The sequence below is a fragment of the Sorex fumeus genome, unplaced genomic scaffold (assembly GCF_029834395.1).
Source record: "Sorex fumeus unplaced genomic scaffold, SorFum_2.1 ptg000044l, whole genome shotgun sequence".
Classification (NCBI taxonomy): Eukaryota; Metazoa; Chordata; class Mammalia; order Eulipotyphla; family Soricidae; genus Sorex; species Sorex fumeus.
In genome coordinates this window covers 44,354,850-44,380,941 of record NW_026606101.1, presented here as the reverse complement: position 1 = coordinate 44,380,941, position 26,092 = coordinate 44,354,850, and the positions used below count along the sequence as shown (strand labels likewise).

The window sequence follows — 26,092 nt, the reverse complement described above, 5'->3', positions numbered from 1 at the left end:
TGGTTTTAGGAGCAGTGACAACATCAATTGCACAGGAGTGTCCTAATAGACCTAAGGAGTGTTCGGACAGACCATCAGACCTAAGGTCAGTCACACACAACAGTGTTAGGGGGACAGAGGGCCAGCAGCACTCCATGAGAATAGGCTTCTGAACAAGTGATGTTGGGGTTAGGGGTGTAGCTCAGTGGTAAAGAGCCTGACTTGTATATGTGAGGCCTCAGCCCAACCACAAACCACCAAAGGAAAAAGAAAAACAAGTGATGTCAAATAGCAGTGGGCTTCTCTGACCTAAAGGTTTCAAACCGACACCTGCTGAGCCCTAACCTTCTAGAGCACAGCACTGTGAGCCCAGGGCAGAACACAGGAGGCACCAGTCACGGAAGACAACTCCTTGACACGAAGTGCCTGCTGATATGTGACATGATTAGTGTCACAGTCCTCACTGGGATCAGACATCACTGGACACTCCTGCAGTCAGAGGACCAAGCACTGGTGGGCAGGGAGCATGGTAGGGCTATCAGCATCTGCAGAGTCCAGCTCACCCCCACCCCCAACCAATTTAGGGACCTGAGGGAGGTCACAGAGGGTACTCCACACATGATTCCCCATGAAATAGTACTGAATGGAATAGTACTGATAGTACTGACTGGAGCCCCCAGAGCCAAGCAGTGAGGACATGTAACTCTGCAATCCCACGTCCAGGCATTTCTCCAGAGAACTGAAGACAACTTGAGTCATCACACCAATGTTCCTAGTAGTTTTCTCAGAGATGCAAAACCACTCCTTGAACAGTGGAGCCCAGCCACATGCTTATGGTTCACGTGGAGTGGTGTGTGTGGAGACAAGGACTAAGGATGCATGTCCGGCAGCTCACAGGCATTTGTCAAATGAGGCAGACAGTAAAGATGCAAGTGATCTGACCCAACAGCAAGACAGGCCTTAGAAGAGGGCCACAGTAGCTGCAGATGGTGAAAGTAGATAGTGCCCTCTGGGTTGAGAGCATACTGCCCCCTGCTGGGTACACAGGGCACCACATCCTCACCAAAACCAGTGCTGTAGGAAGCCTGGCTTTTCCTACCACCACCAGGAAGTAAACGCAGCCCATGAATGTCCAAGCTGTGCACATCACCACAGGAGCACGATCTGTTGTGCGACAGGCCCCTTTTTACCCTGAGCTGCCCAGTAACACGAGGCTGTAAGAGGCAAATAGCCCCATGAAGGAGCCACACTGGGTAATTCCTGTCCTGAACACAACCCGTAAGTAAGGGCTGAAGCTCCCAGAGTTTGAAGGGCCTACTCTGTGCCTACTCCAGCTGCTGTATGCAGAAAAGAAAGGGGGGGATGCCAGGATCCTTGCTCACAACCACCTTGCCAGCACACTGACCCAGTCAGCTCAGCCAGGCTCCAGGTGCAGCCCCACCCACAGCCTCTAACCTGTGCTGCAGGGTGGAGCACCGGACAGCTACAGATGTCCATAGCCATGAGGCCGCAGGAGTGGCCTGAGAGCCAATAAAACAAAGTAGGTCTGTGCAATGGCAGGTGCTGCACTAAGCAGATTTGTATCCACAGGCTACAGCCTCCACAGCCATGCACTTTGGAGGTTTTGCTCAGGGAGCCCAGCAGAAAAGGGGCTCCAACAGGCTGACCCCCCCCCCATACTCCTGAGCCAAGTATGCATGATCTCTGCCACCATCTTGTCTATGTGGTAAGCACAGGGCATAGCTCCAGCTCCCCTCCCCTGGCATCAGCTTGGCTGGCGACAGACTCTGTCCTAAATAGCCAAGAGTCCAGAGCTCCCCCAAGCCTCCCAATACCAGCAGTTTGGCAGGACAGCTGTGGCAGAAGTAGCCTGAATTAGTCACACCAGGGTTCAGGGGCTGGACAAGAGCCAGCTACAAATGAGGCACAGAGTGCTTGCTCCACACAGAAATGAGAAATAGAAAACCCTTTTATTAACAGGTTTTACATTTACAGTTTATTAGCTAATCGACACCAACATGCAAAAATAGGTGCTAAATACTTCTACATTGTGGCTGTGTGTGGGACGCTTGTCTGATTGGAGTCAGCAGTGAGATTTCGACAGAAGGTTCATTTCTGGCATGAGCAGTGTTTAGGTCTGAGTCGTGGACCCACACAGCAAAGCCACCAGAAGCTGGTCTGGTAGGTCTCTGCAGGAATCCGTTCTTCAGCAGGAAATAAGGCGCACGGATGACGGGAGCCAGCAGCCACCAAGGGTGGCTCCCCAGGTTCGTCATTAGCAAAAGGGAGCAACTGTGGGGACACAGCAGGTCGATTCCCATCTGTGAAATGTGCTACTTTCCCTCCAGGTTCAGTTTTTAAAGGAAAGTTTCTTTGAAAGGTGAAAGTTCATTTCAGAAGCATCAAATAGCCGACTTATGTTACAAAATCCTACCAACCAAACGTTTTCCAGTACAAACTTGCTAGAGTTGATTTCCTCTCTTCCCAGAGCATTCTTCGTTGCTCACTGGTCTTTGGTCGCAAGAAGCAGGAAGGCGAGGCAGGCGCGGGCTGGTGCCTCGTGCCCACGGCCGCCTGGCAAGCGCCAAGCCTAAGCCTACATGATGTATACTTTCTCCGCCTGTGAGAAGTGGAACACTTCTTTGGTTCGCGGGCAAACAACCTTATCATCTTGACGGATTGAGAGCAGAGACTGAAAAGAATGACAAAAAAAAAACATTAAGACAAGCAAACCAGTGCTGGCCACCAAGGAAACTGCAGGGCCCCTGTACGGGGTGCTCCAAAGCGAAGAGCCAGAGCAGCTGGCTGCACATGGGAGAACAGGCAGACCAGTGGGGATCCCATCGCTCCCCTCCCACCCTTCAGGCCTCTCACATTGTAGCCGTAGACATAGCCATTGGGCAGCATCATGGGTGGGTTGTTCTCATTCATCACATCGCCGGAGATCTTGCAGACGAGGCGGGAGTTGGCACAGTGTGCCATGGGCAGTGGCTGGGCCAGCTGGTTCAGGGAGCGGCTGCACACAGGGCAGTCAGGGCTTCTGGAGCTGCCATCTTCCTTGTAGCACTGTCTGCGCTTAGGTCAAGGAGGGTCGCAAGGTGGAGCCGGCTCAGACAGACTAGAGGTGGGATTCTTGCCGGCCCCGCTATGTCTCACCTACCGGCAGGTATCCCCAGAAAACTGTGGGGGGCTACCCACAATCCTGTTCTCTCAAGTGTCCAGTTACTGCTCACTGGCCCAGCACTGATAGTGCTCACTAACAGCAGGGGGGCCAGGAGGAAGTCAGGGCAGCCTGCCAGGGACCACAGTGCCCTGAGAAGGACCCACTGATGCAGGGCTTCACAGGCACCAAGAGTTGCTGCTGCCAGGTCCATGGCCAGGTGGAAACAATGGGGCCTTCTGGGACCACTGCTCTGAGCTGTCAGAGCTGCCATTACCTGCCTCCCCACCCCAAGAGTGCTCACCCCACCTGACCGGCTAAGCCCCCGGGAGCAGTCCTGGCCACGGGAAGGATACGGGGTCTTGATGGCTGAGAGGCCAGCCTGCAGGGTGAGGGTGAACACCGAGCTGTTCCCCAGCTGGTGCAGGCGGTAATTGTCGTACCGAAACTGCTGCACCAGCATTCGCCACCGGGCCAGGTCCAGGAGGTCCTGGGAGAGAGCAAGAGGGGCGCATGGTCACTGCAGATGCTAGTGCAAGCAGGGCCTGCCTACAGATGAGGGAGCACAGGAGCCAGACTCCCAAGAGCTAAGGAGACCTTTCGGGGCGAGAGCTGCCGTCACCCCAATCTCCAGGAGGCCCATGTTTCCATCATGCTGAGTGAGAACAGGTCAAGTTGCTGTTCTCACAGTCAGTCCAGGAGAAGTCCAGCAAGAGGGGGCCCACAGGGGCAATAGCCTACAATGCCCACCACACTCAGTTGTTATGTTTTTTTTTTTTCACTTTTTGGGTGATACCCGGCAATGCTCAGGGGTTACTCCTGGCTCTGCACTCAGGAATTACTCCTGGCAGTGCTCTGGCTACATGCAAGGCAAATGCCCTACCCGCTGCACTATTGCTCCGGTGCCGCACTCGGCTTTTTTTTTTTTTTAATTTCTGTGCCACGCCCAGCAGTGCTCAGGGCTTTCTCCTGGCTCCTATGGGGCTCCAGAGACCTTATGCAGAGCTGGGGACTGAAGCAACCAGGACTGGCAATGTACAAGGCAAGTGCCTTATCATCTACAGTATTTCTGGCCGTCTCTCCTTGACCCTTCTGGGTATGTCCATGACTTCCACCTTTTCCTCAGACCACCCAAAGTCCTTCCGTGTCACATATACCCACTTCCCAACTGATTTGGGCCTGCAGCCATTTCCCACTGATGCCCCAAGTACCTCCTCAGTTCAGAGGCGTGGGATGCTGGGTATGCTGTGTGTGTGCACAGTCCTGGCCCAGGTCCCGAAGACCCAAGTCTCAGTGTGGGATTTGCTCCACGTGTCTGCCTCCTACACCTGAGATCCAAGCAGCTACAGGATGAGGTTGGGAAAATTTCTCCCCTGCAGCCTCTTACCTTGTAGGGAGAGATGTGTGTGTCCGGTGGGAAGGCCAGCATGCCCATCACCTGCCGGACCTCATCCAGCTGACTTCCCTCGGCCTGGCTGAAGTGCTTCCTTGCATGTCTGAGAAATGAAAGGTGCATGGCCTAAGTTTGCACTGTGCCTCCAGGACCCTGAGCCTGCTTGAGAAACCTGTACCAGCACTCCACCCCACCCCACCCCACCCCTATGGGTGAGGGTTAGCACTACTCAACCCTCCTCTGGAGCACGGTGGGGCCCCTCAGCAAATTGTGCAAAGGCACTTGGCGAACACCCCCTCCACCCCCAGGCAGAATCCCAGCCCTTCCTAACCACACCACACCCCAGGGCACCCCCACAAAAAAAAAAAAAAACAGTCCCACATCCAGAAGAGACTGGCAAGCTTGCCCTGTCACCTGAACCCAGAAGCTTGCCCTGCACCCAGAGTGGCAGCACCAGAAAGGATGGTGTCCATCTCCAGGGAAGCTGGAAGCTGCCTCACCCTCACACCAGCTCCGGACTGCCCAGGGAGCAGACAGGCTCAGGGGCTCCCACATTTGGGGACACCACACAACACAAGGCTGTGCAAAAGTAATGGCCCGGCAGCAAGCGTGGGTCCCACCCCTACCTCACAGCATCCAGCCTCTTGTTCTGGCGGATTAGCTCAATGAACTCCTGGATCCGGAGGCTGAACTCCAGGCAGCTCTGAAGAGAGACGACAGATGAAGACTGAGATGGCCTGAAGAGTCCACCTGGCAGGCAGCGCACAGACACTGGAGAGCCAGGCCCAGGCCACTCGGAGCTACAGCATGCACACCTCCCTCCCTACTGTCCCCACCCAATATGACCTGATCTGGTGGCCCAGCCAGTGAGCCCTCCGTGCAGGGCAAACCACACCCTGGACCTCATGGCCATCAGATCTGCATCCCACAGTACATGGGCATCGACCCACACAGCAGACCAGAAGGCGGGGCCTCATATGGAGCAGACACAGGAGCATGACACAAGGGACCTGAGTGCAGACTCTAGGTAGGGTATTCCCAGCCAAAGGGAAAGCCCAGAAAGATCTTCTGGCGGGGGGAGGGGAAAGAGGTAGGGTAGGAAGCACCATGGGGCACCAGGTCAAATCATGTCTGAGATGAGCCTTTCGGCTGGCTGGGATACAGCGGCTAGGTCAGAGCTGGGGAGCTGGTGGGCAGCCAAGCTGGGGATGGCATAGGATAGATATGCTGGAAGGGGTACGGCTACGTGAACCCAGCGGCCTGGGTCCATGAAGCTCACACTTAAAAGCTTTCCCACGGCTTCAGGCTTGCTCTCAAGCCTGTGTTCTCTCGTGACCATGTGTCCCGCTTGTCTGTTTCTTTGCTTGTTTACTTCCACTCTGGAGAAGCCTGTGTTCTCTCTCGAGCCCATACTGCTTTCTTACTTTCCCCTCACAGCTTTCTAAATAGTTTCAATAAAATCTATCTTGCTGTGCCATTTTGCCTCCTCCTGAAATTCTTTTCTGTGAGGGAAAGGCAAAGGATCCAAAACTTCTGTGCCAAGATTAAGACTGCCCTGATCTAGGCCAGATATTTTCCCAAGTGCTGGTGACCAACGTGGGTTGAGCACAGAGAGAGACGCATTCTTTTTTCAAGTCAACTTCCCTTGCTCTCCACTCTACGGAGCCACCAGCAAGACCAGGACAGCATGGCCCTAACACACAGTGTTAGAGGTGTGCAGAATCACATTTTAACAGGAAGAATCTCAAACTGCTTTTGACAACCTACCTTTTCTAATTAAAAAATAAAAGCCCTTCCCGTGGCTTCAGAAAACTGACCCACCTGACATGGTGTGAGGGACCCCCACTCCACACTCACAGGGGTTCAGGCACCACCAGGACCCCACGGCTCCCAGCAGGGCATACTCTCTCCTACAGCCCCTGTCCACTCCAGCCATGGATGCGGTACACTGAGCAACCAGGTGGGTCGGAGGCAAAGTCACTTACCTGGGCAGGAGCCCAGAGCACCTGCGCCTTCCCAGCCAACGCCAGCTCAGGGTGGCCCTGCCTACACACAGCTGAGCCCTGGTGCTGCTGACAGGTGCACAGGGCACCCAGGCAAGGGCACTCTGCCTATAGGCACAGGGACGTCTTGAGTGCTGTGCCCCACACAGCTGCAGCCCTCCACAGCAGGCTTGAACAATCCCATACCCACTCTGCAGGAAGCCGTCAGAGACCACGGGGGAGGAGGAGGGTACATGCATAGTCACACGTGAGCGTGGCCCCTTGCAGCGAAAGCATGAGATCCAAGTGAACCCGCCACATGTGCCAGAGTGGGGCTGTGAGGCTGTCCCAGCCTCAGGCTTCCACACTGCAGCCCGAGACCCCACGATTTCAGAACCATGCCTCTGTGCAGAGCTGGAGCAAGCATCTTCCTTTAATTTTGGCAGTGCTCAGGGTCACTCCCGACAAAAATCAAATGCAGGGCCCTGCCTGGCAAGCAAAGCCTTCACTTGGCAACTAGAGCCTCTCCCTGGTACTCATGTGGTGCCTGCAGCTTCCGCGTGCCCCTGCCCCGTCCTGCTGGTCCCCTCTCCCGCCAGTTCTTGGTCAGAGACCACCTTGTTCCAGTTAGCTACACCTTTTATTTGCACAAAGACTCTGGTCTTCAGAGTCCACTTTATAGCCCATGATCCAACGCCCCGCTCTCACCCTGCCCCTCCTCACCCCCACCTGCTCCCCCAAAGATCAAGGCCCAGTGGCGGTTCTGCCTAAGAGTCACCTGCAGGACTTTGCCTGGCCCCGGCGGCCTGGCTGGCCGAAGTGAGAAGGCTATGCGTGGTCAGAGCAGGAGAGTGGGGCAGTTACATACCAATTCAGGCTTTCCTTTTAGGGGCTCCATACCAAGATCCTCACTCTCTTTAGGGGAGCCACTGGCCGCTCTACCCCTGCGTCCCGTCTTCACGTCCTGCTCGCCTTGGCGGCCCTGAGTGGCAGAGAGTGTCACCCTTGGCTGGGGACTATGTGCACCCGACAAGCTGCCCAGGAACAGAACGCTTGGCAGGACGGCGAAGGCAGGCTAGGGACAGGGGCATTCTGCGAGCCCCGCTGAGGTCACACTTGCAGTCTGTCTGCATGAGTCCACCCTGAGGCTGTAGTCTCGATCACAGGGAGTAGGAAGTCCTGCCATGAACAGCGCCTCATGGCCAGAGCTCAAGTCCCACATGGCCTCGGGACCTAGCTGCATCCTCACCCCCACCCCCAACCCCTGCACAAGCTCAGGCCTGGATGGAGGAGATGGTGCCCGCTCAGGGGTTCCACTAGAGCTGAACACCACCACCCACAGCCCCCCACACCATCAGGAGCCCAGATGCAGAGCCAATGCCCGGCCAGGTGTTCCACTGAGGCTGAACGCCATCACCCACAGCACCCCCATGCCCCATCAGAAGCCCAGTTCTGTGTCCGTGCCCACCGCCCACCTTCATCTTGCGCAGCCGGGACTTGTTGTCGTGGCACCAGGCCAGGCATGTGGCTGTCTCGCGGCGCTCCAGGGATTCCTCCACCTCTTTGGCCGTCAGGAACATCTCGATGTTCACTAAGTCCTTGGAGGAAGGGAGTGGGGTGCTCAGTGCACTGGCCTGGGCCCCCAAGCGCGCTGCACCTCCACTGCGGCATGGAGACTGGGGAGGGCCAAGGTGCTCACCTCTGACACCCCTGGTCGGCACCTCGGGTGCGGCTGCACCCCTGGGGAGCGGGTCTGCCCCATCAGCCCTCCCACAGGCCAGGGGATCCACCACCCAGGCCTGAGAACGGGCTGCGAGGCAGGGCCTCAGCAGAGGCAGCATAGCCAGAAGGAAGGAGCCCCGCACAGGAGAGGAGGGAGCGGAAACCACCGTGGCTCAAGTCTGCTTCTCTCCATCTAGAATGGACGCAGTGGACACGCCTGTTCTCAGAAGGGAGCCACAACCTGCTCGCCGCACAGCGGGACTGTCACCCACAAAAGCCCGTGGGACAGAGTGGGAAGGCGGTGGAGCGAGGGGCAAGGCTGCAGCAGGGCAGTCTGAGAGGAGCACCCACACAAAGCACAAAGCCGAGTTAGAAACAGCAGCACGTGCGGTGCCACCGGGGGCCGCCCGAAAGCACCACAGTGCCCTCACCTCAGCACTGCAGAGCCAGTCAACTCCACAGGCATCCACATGGGGGGTGGGGGAGGGGGGCAGGGGGGAGCTGCTTGAGGGAACCTGTGGCGCAGCATGTGACCTCCAGGAGGGGAGGGAAGGAGATGCCCCAGGGCTACTGTCTGCTCAGGGCAGGCCTCTGTCAGACCTGCAGAGGCTGCCTGCCTGGTGACAAAACACCAATGGGGGCAGAAGTAGCCATGGCTTGTGCACCCCAGTACTGGTTCCCAGGTGGCACATGGCCATCTCCAGACCAGATCCAGAATGGCAAGGACCGAAGTCCATTGAACCATAGGTGGGAGCTGCTCACAGGAGAGGGGTAGACCAGGAATTGGGTCAAGAAGGCCAGAGGGTCAGATGGTGGGGAGGAGGGTCAGTAAACCTTTAAGCCCCCAGAAAAGGAGGAAGGAGCGTGTTTCTGGGAATCAGGACAAAGCAGGAAGATGCGTCCCCATCACAGTGCAACCTCCTACCTCCTTCCTGGCCCCCACAAATAGACACAGCAGAGAGGCACAAAGCACAGCATCTGCCATACCTGCGCAGTCACTGCAATCCAGGGAGATGGGGCAGACAGAGGCTGGGGAAGCTGGGGGTAGACACAGGTGGGGAAGGTGGAAGGTGGACGCAGACACAGGCCAGGGATGGTGGGGGCAGACACAGGCGGGGAAGTGGAGACAGACATAGGCCAGAGGCGGCCGCTGCGGGCCCACCTCAATGCCACTCTGGCGCGCCAGCTTCACAGCAGTGTTGTAGTAGCCGCAGCGCAGCAGATGCTCCACCATCATCCTGTCCATGCGCTTCCGCTTCCACATGCTGGCGGCTGCTGGTTGGTCACTGCTGTGCTCCTTCAGGTGCTCGATCCTGCGCTTGCACAGCTTGGCACTCTCGTCCTCAGCCTGGATGGACTCCACCGCCTGTGACACCATGATTCATGCTGGGGACCCATGGTGGCCAGTCACATTGCCACCCACCTATCACCCACCACGTCCATCTACAAAGGTACCCTCCAAGCTGACCAATACCCACTGGGAAGGGATCCATCTCATCACTGTTCAAAGCCTCAGAGAGGCTGGGGCAGCCAACCTTGAGCCGACACCCGGCAGGAGAGCGTCCCCTAGTCCATGGGAACACATCTACTCTGTGCTGCTTGGGTCAACGGCTCCCTTCACAGTGCTTTCTTCAGAACTTTTTGCCCCAGATCCCTCCTTCACCCTTCCTGTTAACTTCTCCCTGGGAGAGTAACAAGAGCCAGAAGCTTCTAGTCTGCTCTCGTCACCCCCTGCTCCAACATCTGTCCCTCAGAGAGTGCATCTGAGACACCCACTCAGTCCAGCTCCACAATGAGGGCCATGATGTGACAAGAAGCCAACACTCAGCACAGTGATGCATCTATAGCATTTCTTGTATACTCAAGTTTCATTTGGTTCCTAAAACCCGATTCACGTTAAGACTTGCTACAGTCACGTTCAAGCCCAGGCTTCACCCTTCAATGCCACTGAGTACCAAAGGAGTGGGATCCTTTCTTGCCTGCTTCTGCTGCTTGCCACAGGCTGAGGCAGAGCTCCTAGCAAGCAAGAGGTGGCAAGTCCCTGGATCACGAGGTCCAAAACCTGGGCCATAAAGCCCTGTGACCACAAGCATCCTGGTTGGTGCCCCTCCCCCAAGACCCACAGGACCTCCCAGTTACAGACGCCCACGTGGGCCAAACAGCCACTCTCCAGAGCAGTGGCATCCCATCCGTATATTTCTGGACATTTCTGTCTCCTGAGTTCTGAAGCTGCTGGGAAGAAGCCCCATGGGAACAAGAGCCCCAATATCCTGGCCAACTGTTCCCAAAAGTTGCACACATGCATCTAAGGTAAAATTCTAAAGTCTCATCCAGTTCCACAGGACCAGGCTCTTCAGGGGGAAAGGTGTGGAGCACTGTGAAGCCAACACAGAGTCCCAACTCCGGACCGCAGACTTCTCATGTACCCCTGCCTACCACCTCAGCCTAGCAGCACTGACCTTCCGCTTGAGGACGCTGAGCTTCTCCACCACACCATCCAGCAGACTGACCACCGAGTCCACAGCAGGGCAGCTGCCCAGGGTCTTCTCCAGCTCAGCCACCACCATAGTCACGTGACTTGTCTCACGGTCAATGTTCTTCTGCGCAGCACGAAAGCGCTTGTTCAGAGTTTCATAGGGCACCTGGGCAGATAGGGAGATTCAGTGACAGTCACACTCCACCAAGCCCTGTCCTACTGCACAGGGTTCCTCCCGCTTCTGTTTTCACCCAAGAAAACAGGATGGACATGGTGACAGGTCACCCCAGTTCCAAGGGCCAGTCTGAAGGTACTGCCTCAATGCTACTGGGGAAGACCAGCAACCTGTAACTTCTGTTCAGAACCCAGGATGACCACCAGCCAGCGGGCCCCTGGAGGCCAGGGCTGCTGGAGGGCAGGTGCAAAGGCCGTCCCCAGCCACCCTGCCAGTGTCAGGGGACGTCAGTATTGGGATTCCACATGGGTCACAGCACAGGGTCTGCGCAGCCGACTAGCAGCTCCCAGTGAGGAGCACACTCCGACCCAAGGGCAGTGGGGGCAGCTGGGACCCCAGCAGCAGCACTCCCCACCAGTGCCTGTGGCAGAACAGCAGGGTCCCCGTGGCCTCCACGGTGGGCAAAGGCCACGTCCCCTTTTTTAAGTAAAACACTTTACTTGGAGGTTTTTGAAGGGGTGAAGGAAGAGCAAAGTGGGAGAGAGAGTAACACGCTCAAGAGAGAGCACAGGTTTCCCCCAAAATGGAGAAGCCCCTACACACGTCCCAGCATTAGATAGGAAAGTACACATCTCAAGTGGGGAGATGCAGGCATCACATGGGATTAGGCATTATATGCGCCCACAAAGCCTCTCTTACAGCAGCTGGGCCAAAGCCCCAGATACCCAGGCAGGCAGTGCCCCACCCACCCCTTATCAACTCTGCACTGCCCCCCCTCAGTGCAGAGGGTAACAGCTGGTGATGGCAGCCCCACATACCACTGTTTTCCCCAGGGCAGGGGAGGGGGGCAGGACCAAAGTGTGCCCATAATCCCCAACCCACATCTGCTGGGCTCCAGGATGGGACGAGGCAGGCCAGAGCAAGCCAGGCTGGTTGAGGAGGGCGTCCAAACACCCTCAGAGCCTTCGCTGCCCTGAGACCTGCAGCCTCAGTGAGCCACATCTCTGGGACCATGGACACAAGGGGAGGGGCTCCATGCAACATCCCCATGGGCAGTGGCACGACAGGACTGGGAACTGTCACCAGCACAGTGGCCCAGGGACCCGAACCATCTGAGTAGTGGCCCAAGGAGCTCACAGCCACCAGGTTTAAAATCAGCCCTGAGAGGTGTCACTTGGCAAAAAAAAAAAAAAAAAAGTCTCTGTAGCCCCGCTACTGGACCAGTGACAAGACTTCATCAGAGACTGAACAGATACCCACCAGGTACAGCAGCTGGCTCTGCCACCAGAGGCACAGGGTAGGGCCTATTTAACCCAGTGACAGGCACTGGACAGAGTTCATGCACGCCACGAGAGCTAATGGACCAGCCCACACAGTAGCCACCTTGCCGATGGCTTGCTTGAGGGTCACCGCCCCACAGCAGGCAGCCCAGCCTTTGCACCAGGGCACTTTCTGTCCGGCAATCACTCTGTGGTCACAGAGTAGCAGCCACCTCCCTCCTGCAGGCCCTGCTGAGCTATGCAGCAATTTCCTTCCTTCCGGCCACTGAAAGCAGCAACTCGGCATTCCCACGCCCCTGTTATGCACCCCCGGGAGTGTACCAGGCCCTGGCGGCTCCCTCCCAAGGGGCTGTGCCAGTCAGCCAGCATGAAGACAGGGCCTCTCAGAAAGAGTCACAGTCACAGTGCAGCAGCAGAGCAAATGCGAATGGTGAGAACAGGCACCATACAAGGAAAGAGAGCAGGGGTAAGGGAGGGCCACCTATCTGCCAAGGATAAAGACTAGGCAGTGTTCAGTACTGAAAGCAACCCTCGAAGCACAGGCTGGGAGAAGGAAGCAGGGCACGAAAGCAGAACACACTTGGGTGATGGGGAGGCGACGGGAACACCAGACACCAGTGCTTGACCCAGAACATGCAAACCCACTCTGGCCTGAGCAAGAGCAGCAGCAATGCAAGAAAGGAGCGCATGGAAGGGGTATCTGGGGGCGCCCAGAGAGAAGCTTCACAGACCGGTGTTGGGGAAACATCCCATCTGAGGCCAGTTGCTCTTGGAGTCAGATCCAGACAAGTTGTTCATGGGTGTGGGGAGAGCCGTGAAGGGTACAGAAGTCCCAGGAAGGAGTTCCACATCCAGAACAGCCCCAACAGGGACCTGGGCACAGGAGGCCTGTGGACCCCACAGTGCTGGGCTCCAGCTTCAGGATAAGCAAGGAGAAGTGGCTGCTGCCTGTTGGAAGCGGAGTCAGGGAGCACTGTGCAGAGCTCTGGGCCAAATGCTGAGCAGGAGGGACACAGCTGGGACATGTGTTTCTCCACACGTGATCACTAATAGCTGACCGGCTAAGCACCATACGGTTCCAGATCCTGCACAGAGTCAGGGTTGTCTAGATGGAGCTGCTGGCACAGCCCCTTCAACAAAGGAGCCTGGGAGCTCAGGGCCGGGGACTGGCCTTGAGGTGCCTGCATGGGCTGTCTGCTTCTGGGAAAGGACGCTGAACAGAGAGGGTGCCTCCCAGCTCCGAGAACACATGGATGAATGGAGGTGTCCTGCAACTCCACCTGTGCTTCGGAAGGCGCTGTGAAACACAGACTGCAGCAACTCCTGGTCAGTACTCAGGGCGAAGCCAGTGTCGGAATGGACAAATTTCTGACAGATGCCATGTGAGCAGGGAGGAACCTGACAGGAGCCGTGTGAGCCGGGAAGATACCTGACCAGTGCTGTATAAGCAGGGACATGACAGGAGCGCTTGAGCTGGGAGGACCCCTGACAGGTACAGCTTATACATCTGAGCCTGTGGGGCACATGACTCTGGACTGGGCAGTATGTAACACAGGGTACTCTGGGTCTTCATGCATGCTAGCAGGGACTGGCCACTGGAGGCACTCTCCACAAGGGCCACCTTCCATGGATACAGGACAACATCTGGAGTCACTTCTGACCTGTCGTAAGAACGTACCAAGCCACAAAAGAAAATGAAAGGGTACCTAAAAAACCTTACTGGTCCCCCAGAAAGGGAACAGCAAAGACAAAGATGGAGGAAGGGGGTAGAAAGACAGCGCTCTAAGAAACACCCCTACTCTGAGTGCCAAAAGGAAGGAAAGTATCTCTCAGAGAACGTGAAGATGCTGGGGATGCCTGGGACCCTATCCCTTTACAGAAACAAAGATGAAAAGAAGATGGAATGTGTCACATCAGTGGAGAAGGGTGAGGGGGCGGGACAGTGTGTTCAGGTCATGCCCATGGGAGCTCAGGGTGCGAGGGATCATACCCACGTCGGACACATACCAGGCAAGCACCCTCCCGGGACCCCCCCATCTTCACACTAAACTTGCCATGGCACTGAGTACTCCAGCACCATGTACCCAATTCTGTTTGCTTTTGGCCTACACCCAGAACAGTGATACTCAGGGCTTCCTCCTGGTGGGGCTCACAAGACCATATGGGATGCCAGGGACTGAAACTGGGTCAGACATGTGCAAGGTAAGTACCCTACCCATTGTACTATAGCTCTGGTCCCATGCACCCATCCTGGAGAAAAAAAGCATCAGGAGGGTCAGAGAACATAGAGCCACACACTGCTGAGGAGACCACAAGCTGCCATGACTCTAGCCACTCTAAGTTCATGAGCCTTCGGGCCACAGATCCAACCAGTACCGGAACTAGGCAATTAATCCACCACCAAGTTCAACAGCACAAGAACACCAGTAGTGGGCATTCATTCATCATCTCATTAGGTTCTTCTCATATCTAATTCAGCTACTCATCCTTTCCATGGGCTGGAGCAATAGCACAGCGGGTAGGGTGTTTGCCCTGCCAGCGGCCGACATGGCCAACTCGAGTTCGATTCCTCTGCCCCTCTCGGAGAGCCCGGCAAGCTACCAAGAGTATCTCTCCCATACGGCAAAGCCTGGCAAGCTACCCGTGATGTATTTGATATGCCAAACACAGTAACAATTGTCATAATGGAGATGTTACTGGGCCCGCTCGAGCAAATCAATGAACAACGGGAGGACAGTGACAGTGACAGTGATCCTTTCCAAGTACATATTTAGAAACCAACAATGGACCTCAATAATACAGCCCTCACTCTGCGCAGGGAAAAAGCATCACATCTGGGGGCTGGAGCAATAGCACAGTGGGTAGGGCGCTTGCCTTGCATGCGGACAACCTGGGTTCGATTCCCAGCATCCTATATGGTCCCCCGAGCACCGCCAGGAGTAATTCCTGAGTGCATGAGCCAGGAGTAACCCCTGTGCAAAGCTGGGTGTGACCCAAAACGAGAAAAAAAAAAGCATCACATCTGTCAGCACGAGTAAAGAATTAACAATTAAAAAATTTTTAGATTAATGGGGGCTGGAGCAATAGCACAGCGGGTGGGCATTTGCCTTGCACACGGCTGATCCAGGCTCGATTCCCAGCATCCCATATAATCTCCTGAGCACCACCAGGAGTGATTCCTGAGTGCAGAGCCAGGAGTAACCCCTGTGCATCGCCAGGTGTGACCCAGAAAAAAAAAATTAAATTAAGTCTACAGGGTCTAGAATGACAGTACAGCAGTTAAGGTGTTTTGACCTGTATGTGGTGAAGCCAGTTTTGATTCCCAGCACCTCATACGGTCCTCCTAGTCCTGCCAGGACTGATCCTTAAGTGCAGAGCCAGGAGTAAGCCCTGAGCACAGCCAGGCGTGGAAAGAATGTAAGTTCAGTACTGTTTAGTGGATTTTAGTGCAATCACAAGCTTGTGCATCCATCACCACCATCAACACTGAGAACATTTTGCCCTCCCTCCTACCCACTACACAGATCCCCTTGAGGCTGGGCAACCAACCACTCATCTACACTAGGCTGTCCTGGACATTTTACATCAGTGGAGCCCTATTCCTTTGGAACTTCTGTGCTTTGGGAGGAGGGCCCCCCAACTGTGCTTACCGGTCCCACAGCCATTCCTGGCATTTGGCCATGTTGAAAGGCTACCAGGACATCAATGAAGAATGCTGTCTACTCTAGGTATCCTGTGGAGACAGGACTCAGGGTCTCCAGTGGGCAGGTGTGTCTAGCTTGCACCCGCTGGCGCACACACTTTGGGAAGTGTACACTCACAGTCAGGAGTGCAAGCACTAGGGCTGCGTGGACTGAGGCCAAGCACTTTCCTATGCAAAATAGGACAGACAAACTTTCACATCTGAGTGGAGGGGTCAAGGAGAGAGTTCAGTGGCTAGGGCACTACCTTGCACATGGCTGATCGGGGTTCAATCCCAAACTGCACAGGATCCCCCAAGCCCCACGTGCAGAGTCAGGAGTAAGCCCTGAGCACTGCTGGATATGGCTCAAACCCATGCCCCTGGCTTGCAATTTCTAAGCAGAAACTCTGGATCATGTGGCAGCACCATTTACATTGGCCTTTACTAAGATACCCCAGCACCATTCCTGCGCACCCTTTCAGTGCCAAAAGCAACTCCGGGTAGAAAGGTTTCTACTCTAGGTGTTCTCATGAATTATTTTTCCTTCTCTGGTGAAGTCCAGAGCAATTATTTGCTCATTGTAAACACTGGGTTATCTATCTTCTTACTAACTAAAGTGTCAGAATTCTCCATATTGCAAAGACTTTCTCCCCATTTCATGAATATTCTTTCACTTTCATGATAGTCTTTTTCTTTTCTTTTTGGGTCACACCCGGCAAGGCACTCAGGAATTACTCCTGGCGGTGCTCACGGAACCATATGGGATGCTGGGAATCGAGCCTGGGTCGGCCAAGTGCAAGGCAAATGCCTACCCGCTGTGCTATTGCTCCAGCCCCCATGATAGTTGTCTTTTGAAGCACTACTTTTCGTTTTAATGAAGTTCAATTTGTGTGTGTGTGTGTGAGCGCGCGCTTGCTTTAGGTGTTAGAAAGAAATGACTACCTAGTTTATACCAGGATTTGGTTTGTGGGCCATACCCACCAATTTTTTTAACTTTTTTTTTTTAAGTGAAACACCGTGAGGTACAGTTAGACTTAAAAATTTTTGTGCTTGGGTTTCAGTTATACAATGATCAAGTACCCATCCCTCCACCAGTGCCCATCCTCCACCACCACGGGTCCCAGCATCCCTCCCACCCTCCATCCCCCCCTTCCCAGCCTGCCTCTGTGGCAGGGCATTCCCCCTTGTTCTTTCTCTCTTCTTTTGGGTACTATGTTTTGCAAGAGAGGCATTGAGTGGCGATCATGTTTGGTCTATAGACTACTTTCAGCATGCTTCTCCCACCCTGGGAGGATCCTCACAACACCCTTTATTTGGTGCTCTCTTCTCTATCTGAGCTTCCTTTTCACCTAGCACGTGTGGCTGGCCTTCAAGTCATGGAGCAAAATTCCTGGTACTAATCTCAGCCATTCCTGGCATACCCACCAATGTTGGTGACTGCTCCAGAGGCAGAGCTGAGGCCAAGCCTCCCTCTGTCTATGCTCAGTCTGCTGAGCTATCTCTCAGCCCATGTTCTGTTGGAATTTAGTTCCAAAATGTAGTCTCTGATGCACTCTTGTTACCTTTTGCCCCAGTGTGAGGTTGGCTTCCATCTTTGTGGAAATGCACCTGTCTCAGATCTGGAGAGAACACAGCATCTTACAGAAAGTGACACTGGGTTTATGTTTGAACTCTCCCTTCTATCCCAACAATCCACTTCCTCTCCCCCATCCCAGGAAACAGTACATAATATTCAGTACTGTCACTTGCCCTCCATTCTTGTTCATTTCCAAGATTATGAACTTAATGGTTTGCCTGGCTGACCCCCACCACCCAGTTTCTATGTTGATGCCCTACAACAGAATGGGTGTCTTCAGAGAGGAGGAAAAGCTTTGTCACCCATGACTTTTCACCTAAGGGGACAGAGAGAAGGCGGTATCTACCCACCAGGAAGAGTATCTATGGTACACTTCATCTCAGACCAGCCTCCAGATCATTAGAAAGGAATGTCTGAGCCAGGAGGGGGTGGCTTAGAGTGGCCAGGAACACAGATACCTAGTGGTGTGAGGGACTGAGTGCCATCCTGACTGTCACACAGTCCCCTCTCCACCCTGCTGGATGTGGTCCTGCTGGCCCCTAGCACCTCTGGGACCCGAGCACTAAAATGTTAGGGACACACCACTGGGCTTCCTATGGTTAGCAGATGCCTATGGGCAACACCAATACAGCTAGCGGTGGCACCACAGAAGAAAACTAAGAAAAAAAGCAAGCAGCACCACCCCGCTCTATGCAGCTGACCTCCCAACTGCAGCTGTGCTTGTTAACACAAGCTATGTGCCTGGGATCTGGGGCTTCCAGACAGCAGAGCTGCAGGATGGGCTTGGCACACATGGGAACACCAGGAATTGGGTTTCAGTTGGGTTTTTGTTCTTGGACCACACCCAGCAATGCTCAGTACTTATCAGATCACTCCTAGAGGGCTCAGGGAACCCTCTCTGGTGCTGGGGACTGAACCCAGGTCAGCCACGTGCAAGGCAAGTACTCTGTTGGCTGTACTATCATCACTCTGGCCCGGAACTCCTCCAAACCTCATGATTGCAAGGCAGATGTTTTTGCTGTTAAGCCAACTCCTGGCACCTATGTTCATTCCAAAGAAACAGTGTGGTCTGTGCTTCCCTAATGATGTCTCTGCATCTAGTTGTGGTACCAAGGGAAGGTGGACTACACAAGTTGGTACGTGTTCTTCCTCTTCTTTTTAAAAAAAGTATTAATATACAACTCAGAGTTGGAGCAACATCACAGAGTATAAAACACCTGCCTTACATGAGGCCAAACTGAATTTGCACGCACAGCCCTGAGAATCACCACCGCGGTCTCCAAAAAAATAAAGTTCATCAGTGATGCCATCTGGTCCCAGAAATTCCCTTAAAGGCCGGAATGATAGCACAGCAGGTAGGACATTTGCCTTGCACGTGGCCGACCCGGGTTTGATTCCCACTCCTGAGCACCGCCAGGGGTGACCCAAAAAGCAAAAGCTAACTAAATAAATAAAGGCAGGCTCCCTACAGTCAGGTCTATTCACTTTGTTTCTATTTTCTGGATCACATCTGTGGTTCTCAGGGCTTACTTTTTGCTTCCTTGCTCTGTGCTCAGGGATCACTCTTAGAGATGCTCGGGGGACCATATGGGGTGTTGGAGATTAAACCTAGGTTAGCTGCATGCATGGAAGCACCCTGCCTGCTCTACTCTCTCGAGCCTGGTAGATACCACTTCTAACTTATAAAGTAGTAATCAGGGGCCAGAACGATAGAACAGTAGGTAGGGTGTTTGCATTGCATGTGGCTGACCTGGGTTTGATCCCTGGCATCCCATATGGTCACCCAAGCACCACCAGCTGTAATTCCTGAGTGCAGAATCAGAAGCATCGCTGGGTGTGACCCAAAAAGGAAAAATATAACTAATTTTTAAAAAATGTAATCTACTCAACACATTTTTCCTGCTTGTGTCCCTTTTGAGTCCTCACAAAGGCATGCTCTGTGTGTGTGTGTGTTTGGGCCACACCTGGCCGTGCTTAGAGGTTACTCCTAGCTAAGAGATTACCCCTCAGCTCTTTCTGTTCATATTTGGTGAATTAAAAATCTTTTAACTTAGTTTAACCTGCTTTAATTTTACCTGTTTATACCAAAGACTTTTTTTTTTTTTTTTTTGCTTTTTGGGTCACACCCGGCGATGCTCAGAGGTTACTCCTGGCTCATGCACTCAGGAATTGCTCCTGGCAGTGCTCAGGGGACCATATGGTATGCTGGGAATCGAACCTGTGTCGGCCTTGTTGGCTGCGTGCAAGGCAAACACCTTACCTGCTGTGCTATATCGCTCCAGCCCCCTATACCAAAGACTTCAATTCTGTATTACTCAAAGCTACCTATTCTCCTCTGGTAATTTGTTGCATTTCAGCTTCTAAACTAGGATTGCTCCATGGAACTGAAGTTAAACTGTATTTCCTCCAGTACCCTTACAGGAACAACCCGACTCTGTGGGAAGGAACTTCAAGTGAAGGTGCACTAGGAAGGTCTTCCAACATGAATGCTCTGTAGGGAAGAATTTCCCTTTGAGCCATCGGGATGCTACGGAATTGGAACACATGCTCTGTGACCAAGCCTGAATGTTTTTTTTTTGGGGGGGGGGCATGTTCACACCCAGAAATGTACAGGGGTTACTCCTGGCTCTGCACTCAGGAATTACTCCTGGCAGTGCTTGGGGGACCACATGGGATGCTGGGGATTGAACTCGGGTCCTCCACGTGCAAGGCAAACGCCCTACCTGCTGTACTACCACTCCAGTCCCCTGAACACTGTTAATGCTTGTCTCCGGCCACAGATCAGAGCAGTGGTGGGCATGGTTCTTTCAGCTGGCAGCCACTAACATGACCTCAATTAATCTTCTCTTCCTATCCTATAAGAGCCACATCTTGGCCTGAATTTTCACAAAGGGAGCCTGGCTACCCCAACCACATTAGGCCACTAGTCCATCAGCCCCTACTCAAATCAACATTCCCCCAAACTCATAAAAATAGCAGTGCAAGAAACAATACAACCCTAATCAAAAAGCAGCAGTAAGTTCAGGCAAAGAACACATTCCTTGCATTAGCACAAGAGGCTCTACACAAACTGGAAAGGACTCTCTTCAACAGGAAAAGAGGCCAATACCCATTGGAGTTCCCCCAGAGTCCTCCCTGGCAGTGAGGGGAGACACAACACTGACCATGTACTGGAAAGAATTGCCTCCAGCCAGCCACAGGCACCATGGGGAAAGAGAGCAGAACCCCACCATGAGAAGTGGAAGAAGATAGGAGCTGTGAAGCTTCAACAAGTAATGTCCACCTACATAATCTGATAAAAAAAAATCAGAGATGAAATGGTGAGGATGTTTAATGAGCTTAAAGAAACAGTGGAACATCTAATACGAGACAGGAGGATGAGAGTGGAAAGAAGAAAACTACAACGGAAATGCCATCATTTAAAAATTTAGTAGATGAAATGAAAAACTCAATGGATGCCCTCAACAGCAGAGTAACAGCAGCTGAAGACAGAACCAGTGAATTTGAAGATGAGATGCAAAAAAACCTCCAGGCAACAGCAGCAGAAGCCCATTAGGAGTGATCCCTGAGTGTAGAGATAGAAATAAGCCTTGAGTAAATCTGGGTGAGCCCCCATCCCCCCAAAAGAGAAACAAAGAAGGTTTGCCAGGGAGACAGTACAGCAAGGTAAGGTGCTTACACGCAATGTACTGGGGTTTGATCCCCAACATCACATATGGCCTCCTGAGCACCGCCAGGAGTGATTCCTGAGCACAGAAGTAGTAATCCCCCAAACCAGGAAACAATACAGTATTTCAAGTAGTGGACTAGAGAGAAAACAGACAGGTGGAAGAGGACAGGTCTCATGTTTAGAAAGGTGTATGAAGTGAACAGGGGAAAGAGAGCAGCTACCAGGCTAATGGCCCAGGCACAAGTGCAAAGACTCTGAACATATCCCCTAGCAGCAAGGGACACAGCAAGAGGTGTCTCCATGGAGAAGGGAAGAGAACAGGGAAGAGGGAGGAGAGGGAAGGGGCCAGAGGAGGAAGATGGAGGGAGCAGTGAGAAGGAGGCAAGAAGAGGTGGAGATGAGGAGGAGCTGAGTCCCGAAAGCCCTGGGGATCCCTCCCTCATCCTTCCCCACTTCCAGTGTGGCCTCTGGCCTCAGGTGTCCCAGGTAGGGGACGGCAGTCAGGAGGCCTGGAGCAGCCTAAAGAGCAGCCACAGTGGCTGCAGGAGAAGCTGTGCTTGAAACAGCGGGAAGAGGATGTGTGGCAGGCTGAGCAGGGCTGCCCTGACTGACAGGGCAGAGGACACAGGTTCAAGGAATCTCAGACTTACAAGGTGGAGACTAGGCCTCTGAGTAAGGCTTCTGATATCTGGGAGGCCTTGGCCTGCACGTCATGAGAATGGGGGTGAGTGAGCAGGCCAGGGCAGAGGAAGCTGTGCATTCCTGAGGTCAGAGGTCACAATAAGGGGTGGAGCCACAGGAAGGCAGATCTGGGTTCTCCCCTCACAGCTCAGGCAGCCCGGACCCTCTGAGACACACAAGGGAATGATGGAGACAGGAACACGCATCCATCCAACAGCTCCTGTGCTCAAGCAGACTCGCAGCAGGACTGGAGGACACGACAAAGGAGGGGTTGGGAGAGTCAGACAGGAGCCACAAGGCCCAGCTCTGACCCACACCAAGCTCCAGTTACTGGCCTCAAGCATCTTCTGCAAGGTCCCCGGAGAGATTGCACCTCCCACCGACATGAAGAGAGGGACAGCAGAAGACAGATACATAGACAAGAGGAGGCGCATCCAGGAGCAGCAGGCACAGGGGGTGAGGATGGGGTGCTTGGGGTGCTGGGGAGTAGAGATGAAGCCCAGTGCAGGAAGGCACTAAGTCAGGTTTGGCGGCTGCAGAAGCAAGAGAAGGAGAAAAGGAGCCCCAGAGGGGCACGATGCAGCCTGCAGGGAGTGGGGAGGGTGTGAGGCGGCCACAGACGGCACAAGGAGCCAGGGCTGCAGCAGGAGCGCCGTCCACACTGGCTGAAGCTCTTCCGCTGCGCTAGAGCCTGAAGGGGCCTCTGCAGATAATGTCCCATGGGGTTGCTGGCTCCCAGCAACAACTGCGCATACCCACATACTCCTGGAACTCCAGGGATACCCCACGCCAGCCAGCACCAAGGGCTGCACATTCACGGGGGAGAGGGCAGGATACTGTGGCCTTGTCTGGAGGATATCCTAGCACACGGGGGGGGGGGGGGGTAGAGGGTCCCCAAACGCTGCTGGAGCACCCCAGTTCTACTGCCTGAGTAGGTTCAGTGTGCTGCCTCCAGAAGTCTTAGTTCTTTCAGTCCTGGAGCTGGCTTGGCTGCCAGTGGTGGTGGGGGCAGAGGAGAGAGCCCAGCTGTCAAAGGTGTGCAGACCCTCCCCTGTTCAGAGGATCAGATTTCAGAAAATCCTTGATACCGAAAACATGCAAGCTGCAATAGATTCATGGGATACAGGAAGCTCCACCCCAGGAAAAGCACTCCACAAAACTACCTGGCATCTCAATTGGGGCATGAAAGACAGGAGTAAAAGGTAGACATGGCTCTTCAAAAGAGCAGGGCCCTTGCTGAGCACACACCAAAAGGCCCAGGGCCAGGCAGGGCTCAGGACGGAGGAGGGGGCTGGGACCACCTGGCACAAGGGAGGGATGGGACCGCAGAACAGGGGGAGAGGGGAAGGGATGGGACCTCAGAGCAGGAGGAGTAGGGAGGGGTGGAATCTCAGGCCAGGGGCTGGGGGATGGGCCTGTTTTCAGAGCCAAGTGGCACTCCGGAGGGAGGAGCTCCTTGTAAACTCAGGCTGGATGCCAGGCTGGGGCCTGGCCTGCAGGAGAGCAAGAAGCAGCTCCCTACTCAGAAGCTGTGTCTGCTAGGAAGGAACCTCTAAGCAGCCCAGGCAGGGAGTTGGCAGGGCGACCAGACAGCCCAAATGGAAGCAGGAAGCGGCCTGAAATATTGCCACGCGCAGTTCCACGCAGAGCACGTGCTGGCAACCATGTGTTCCCCTGTGCAGAACTGGCCCCCAAGGGGAAGCTGAGAGAAGGCTCAGTGAGGATGACAGCAGAGGAACTAGACCCAGCAGAGGAGACAAGGCCCAAGACCACTGCCAGGCCCTTCTCCTGGGTTGGGGCCCCCAGCTGCTCTGGGGTGATGATAAAAAACGATGGGGAAAATGTTGGGTTATTTGGCATATTAAGACAGAACAGAACGCACAAATATTAAACTCTACAACGGACTCCCTGGTAAAATAGCTGAAGCTGTGACTCAGAGAGCTCAGATTCAATGTGGCACACCTTCGGCTTCAGGTGCCATTTGAGGTAGGTAGAAGGTAGGGCGCACTGACCACTCTACAGAGTAGCACCCACTCACAAGAACAGCAAGTCCAACCCTGAGAACAGGCACGGGCATCCTGGGCTCAAGCAGACGAAACAGCTCAAGTCTGCAGAGTGTGGGACACAAATGACACACAAGTGAACTGTGTGATACCTCCCTGCACCTACACCTCCAGGCCCTCCACCCTGCTGTCCAGAGCCCTGCAATGCACAGGCCTGGAGATTTCCACATTAACTGCTGCTCTAAGAGCCCCTCCTCATCCAACTTCCTCACAGTCCATGAGAAATTTCTAGGCAAATGGGCTAACTCTGGGGCTGGAGAGATAGTGCTGAGGTTATCAAGTATTCCCCGAGCACTGCCAGTTACAGCACGGAAGCAGCACACCATTCTCTGACCCTAGCACTGGAGTGGTGCCCAGCCCCAGCACAGGTTGGGTGGTTCCTCCCATATGAAAACACCTACACACGAAAGGTTGTCTGTGCTCGAGATGGTATAACAGAGATGTGCGTGCCTTTCATGCAAGAGGCCTGGGTTCCACCCCAGCACCCCAGCACTGCACAGTCAATCAGGAGCCACCCTTGCATATCAAGCCAGCAGCAGTCCTTGAGCACGGACCAAAAAATACATATATAGGGCTAACTCAGCGGTTATACAAGTCTCAACACAAAGGAATTATTTGGCTCTGACTGATATGGAGAAAAAACGGAGAAGTGGTGCCTGTACTTACAAAACCTCCACTTCTCTAGTGGCCGAGGGCAGTCGGCTCCCCAGAGAGCTGGAGCACCGTAGCCAGGCAGGCCACCACCCCTGGCAGGCAAGAGGAGTCTTTGGGTAACCCATCTCCATGTTCCCCAGATGGCCCCAAGACCAGGTGCGCGGTTCTGATCTGAAACCTTCCGGACCCACCAGTCCTTCAAAACAGTCCTGAAGGCTGGCAAGGGATCGTGGCGGAAGGGAGGCGCACCATCACAGACGTTGGCTGGGGCCTCAGTCCGACGATGTGGGGTCCCACGCCACAGTACTCTACTCTCCTCCCTACAGCGGAGAGAAAGCTGCTGGCAACGGACCACTGGGCAGACAGGGGCCGTCCCAGGGCAGGTGGTGCTGCGGAGGGCCACGGGCGACCACACCCTCGCCAGGCTGGAGCGCCACAGGGAGCGACGGTGGCAGTGTGCCACCCCCTCACTACCCCGGGGTGGCCAGGCAGGCCGGCCCGGAGAGCCCCCAAGCCAGCAGCCTGGCGGTGAGATGGGCCGGGGAAAAGCCGTCGTCCCTGCTGGGGCACCCCCCCCAACCGGTGAGGCCCACCTCCGCCCCTCTCCCAACCAGGGGAGGCTCCCTCGGCCGCCATCTCCTCGCCAGGGGAGGCCCCGCAGGAGCTCCCGTTCGAAGGAGGCGCGGCCCACCTGGGGCCCTCGCGGGAAGCGCCGGGAGGCCGGCCGAGGTCCGTCCAAGGTCACCGGCATGGCGCCAGCTGTCTTTCGGGTTCGGTGGCGCCCCACGGGCGAGTCCCATTCGGGAGCTGCCGAGCGCCTGCCGCGGGGCCCCTAACTGGCGACCGGGCCGGCGCCCCGAGGCGGCCCCTCGCCGGCCTCTGCGGCGTCGCCACGTCCGCCGCGCCCGGGCGCGTCCCGCAGCCGCGCGGTTCGGACGGCGGCGTCGGGGCCGGGCCGCGCCCTGCAACCCCCGGCGCGGCTCCGGGCCCGCCCCCAACCCCCCGGGCCGGGCCCGCGCGCAGCCCCCAGGCGAGGGCCTCGCCCCGGGGTGCCCCGCGGCGCCCCCCGAGCCCGGGGCTCCCACACTCGCCGGCCCCGCGAGCCGCGGCCGCCCCCAGCGCCAGGCGCTCCGCCGCCACCGCCCGGACCCCGCGGGGCCCGGCGCGCTGCCGACCCGGGCCCGGGGCTGCCGGCCGCAGCCCAGCCGCCGAGACCCCGCCCGGCCGCCGACGCCCACCTTGAGCGTCGGGTACTCCTGCACCTTCAGGGTCATCGACAGCTGGGCCGCCGACTCCTGCACCGCCATCTTGGGTCGCCAAAACAGGCGGGCGGAGGCGAAGCGCGGCGCGCGGCACGCCGGGGAGTGACGCTGCGCGCGGGCTGGCTGGCCGGGCGCCCACGCCAACGGCGCGCGAGGACGCCCGCTGGCGGAAGTGCGCGCCGAGAGGCGGCTCGGCAGGCCAATCGGCGCCGGCCGGCCTCGCGCGCAGCCAATCAGTACGGAGCGGGAGTGGGCGGGCCCTTCCTCGCGCGAGCGGCCCGGCGGGCGGCCCAGGAGACCCCGGACCCGAGCCCCTCTCCTGCGTCCCCGCGCCGGC

At 55.5% G+C, this 26,092-nt stretch overlaps 1 protein-coding gene across 2 annotated transcripts; it reads right to left on the bottom strand.

Moving 5' to 3' along the window:
* Positions 1-1,930: 1,930 nt before the first annotated feature.
* Positions 1,931-25,883, bottom strand: MAEA (macrophage erythroblast attacher, E3 ubiquitin ligase). Of its 2 annotated transcripts, XM_056121295.1 has the most exons (10): positions 25,732-25,883; positions 10,696-10,878; positions 9,399-9,602; positions 7,990-8,112; positions 7,383-7,496; positions 5,159-5,235; positions 4,527-4,635; positions 3,496-3,629; positions 2,854-3,049; positions 1,931-2,671 (listed from the first exon to the last, which is right to left on the bottom strand). In XM_056121295.1, exons 1-10 carry the CDS (start codon positions 25,798-25,800, stop codon positions 2,576-2,578), a joined length of 1,305 nt encoding a protein of 434 aa, XP_055977270.1. In that variant the 5' UTR covers positions 25,801-25,883; the 3' UTR covers positions 1,931-2,575. The 2 variants fall into 2 exon arrangements, with proteins under 2 accessions (XP_055977270.1, XP_055977272.1); XM_056121297.1 differs by lacking the exon at positions 7,383-7,496.
* Positions 25,884-26,092: the final 209 nt, after the last annotated feature.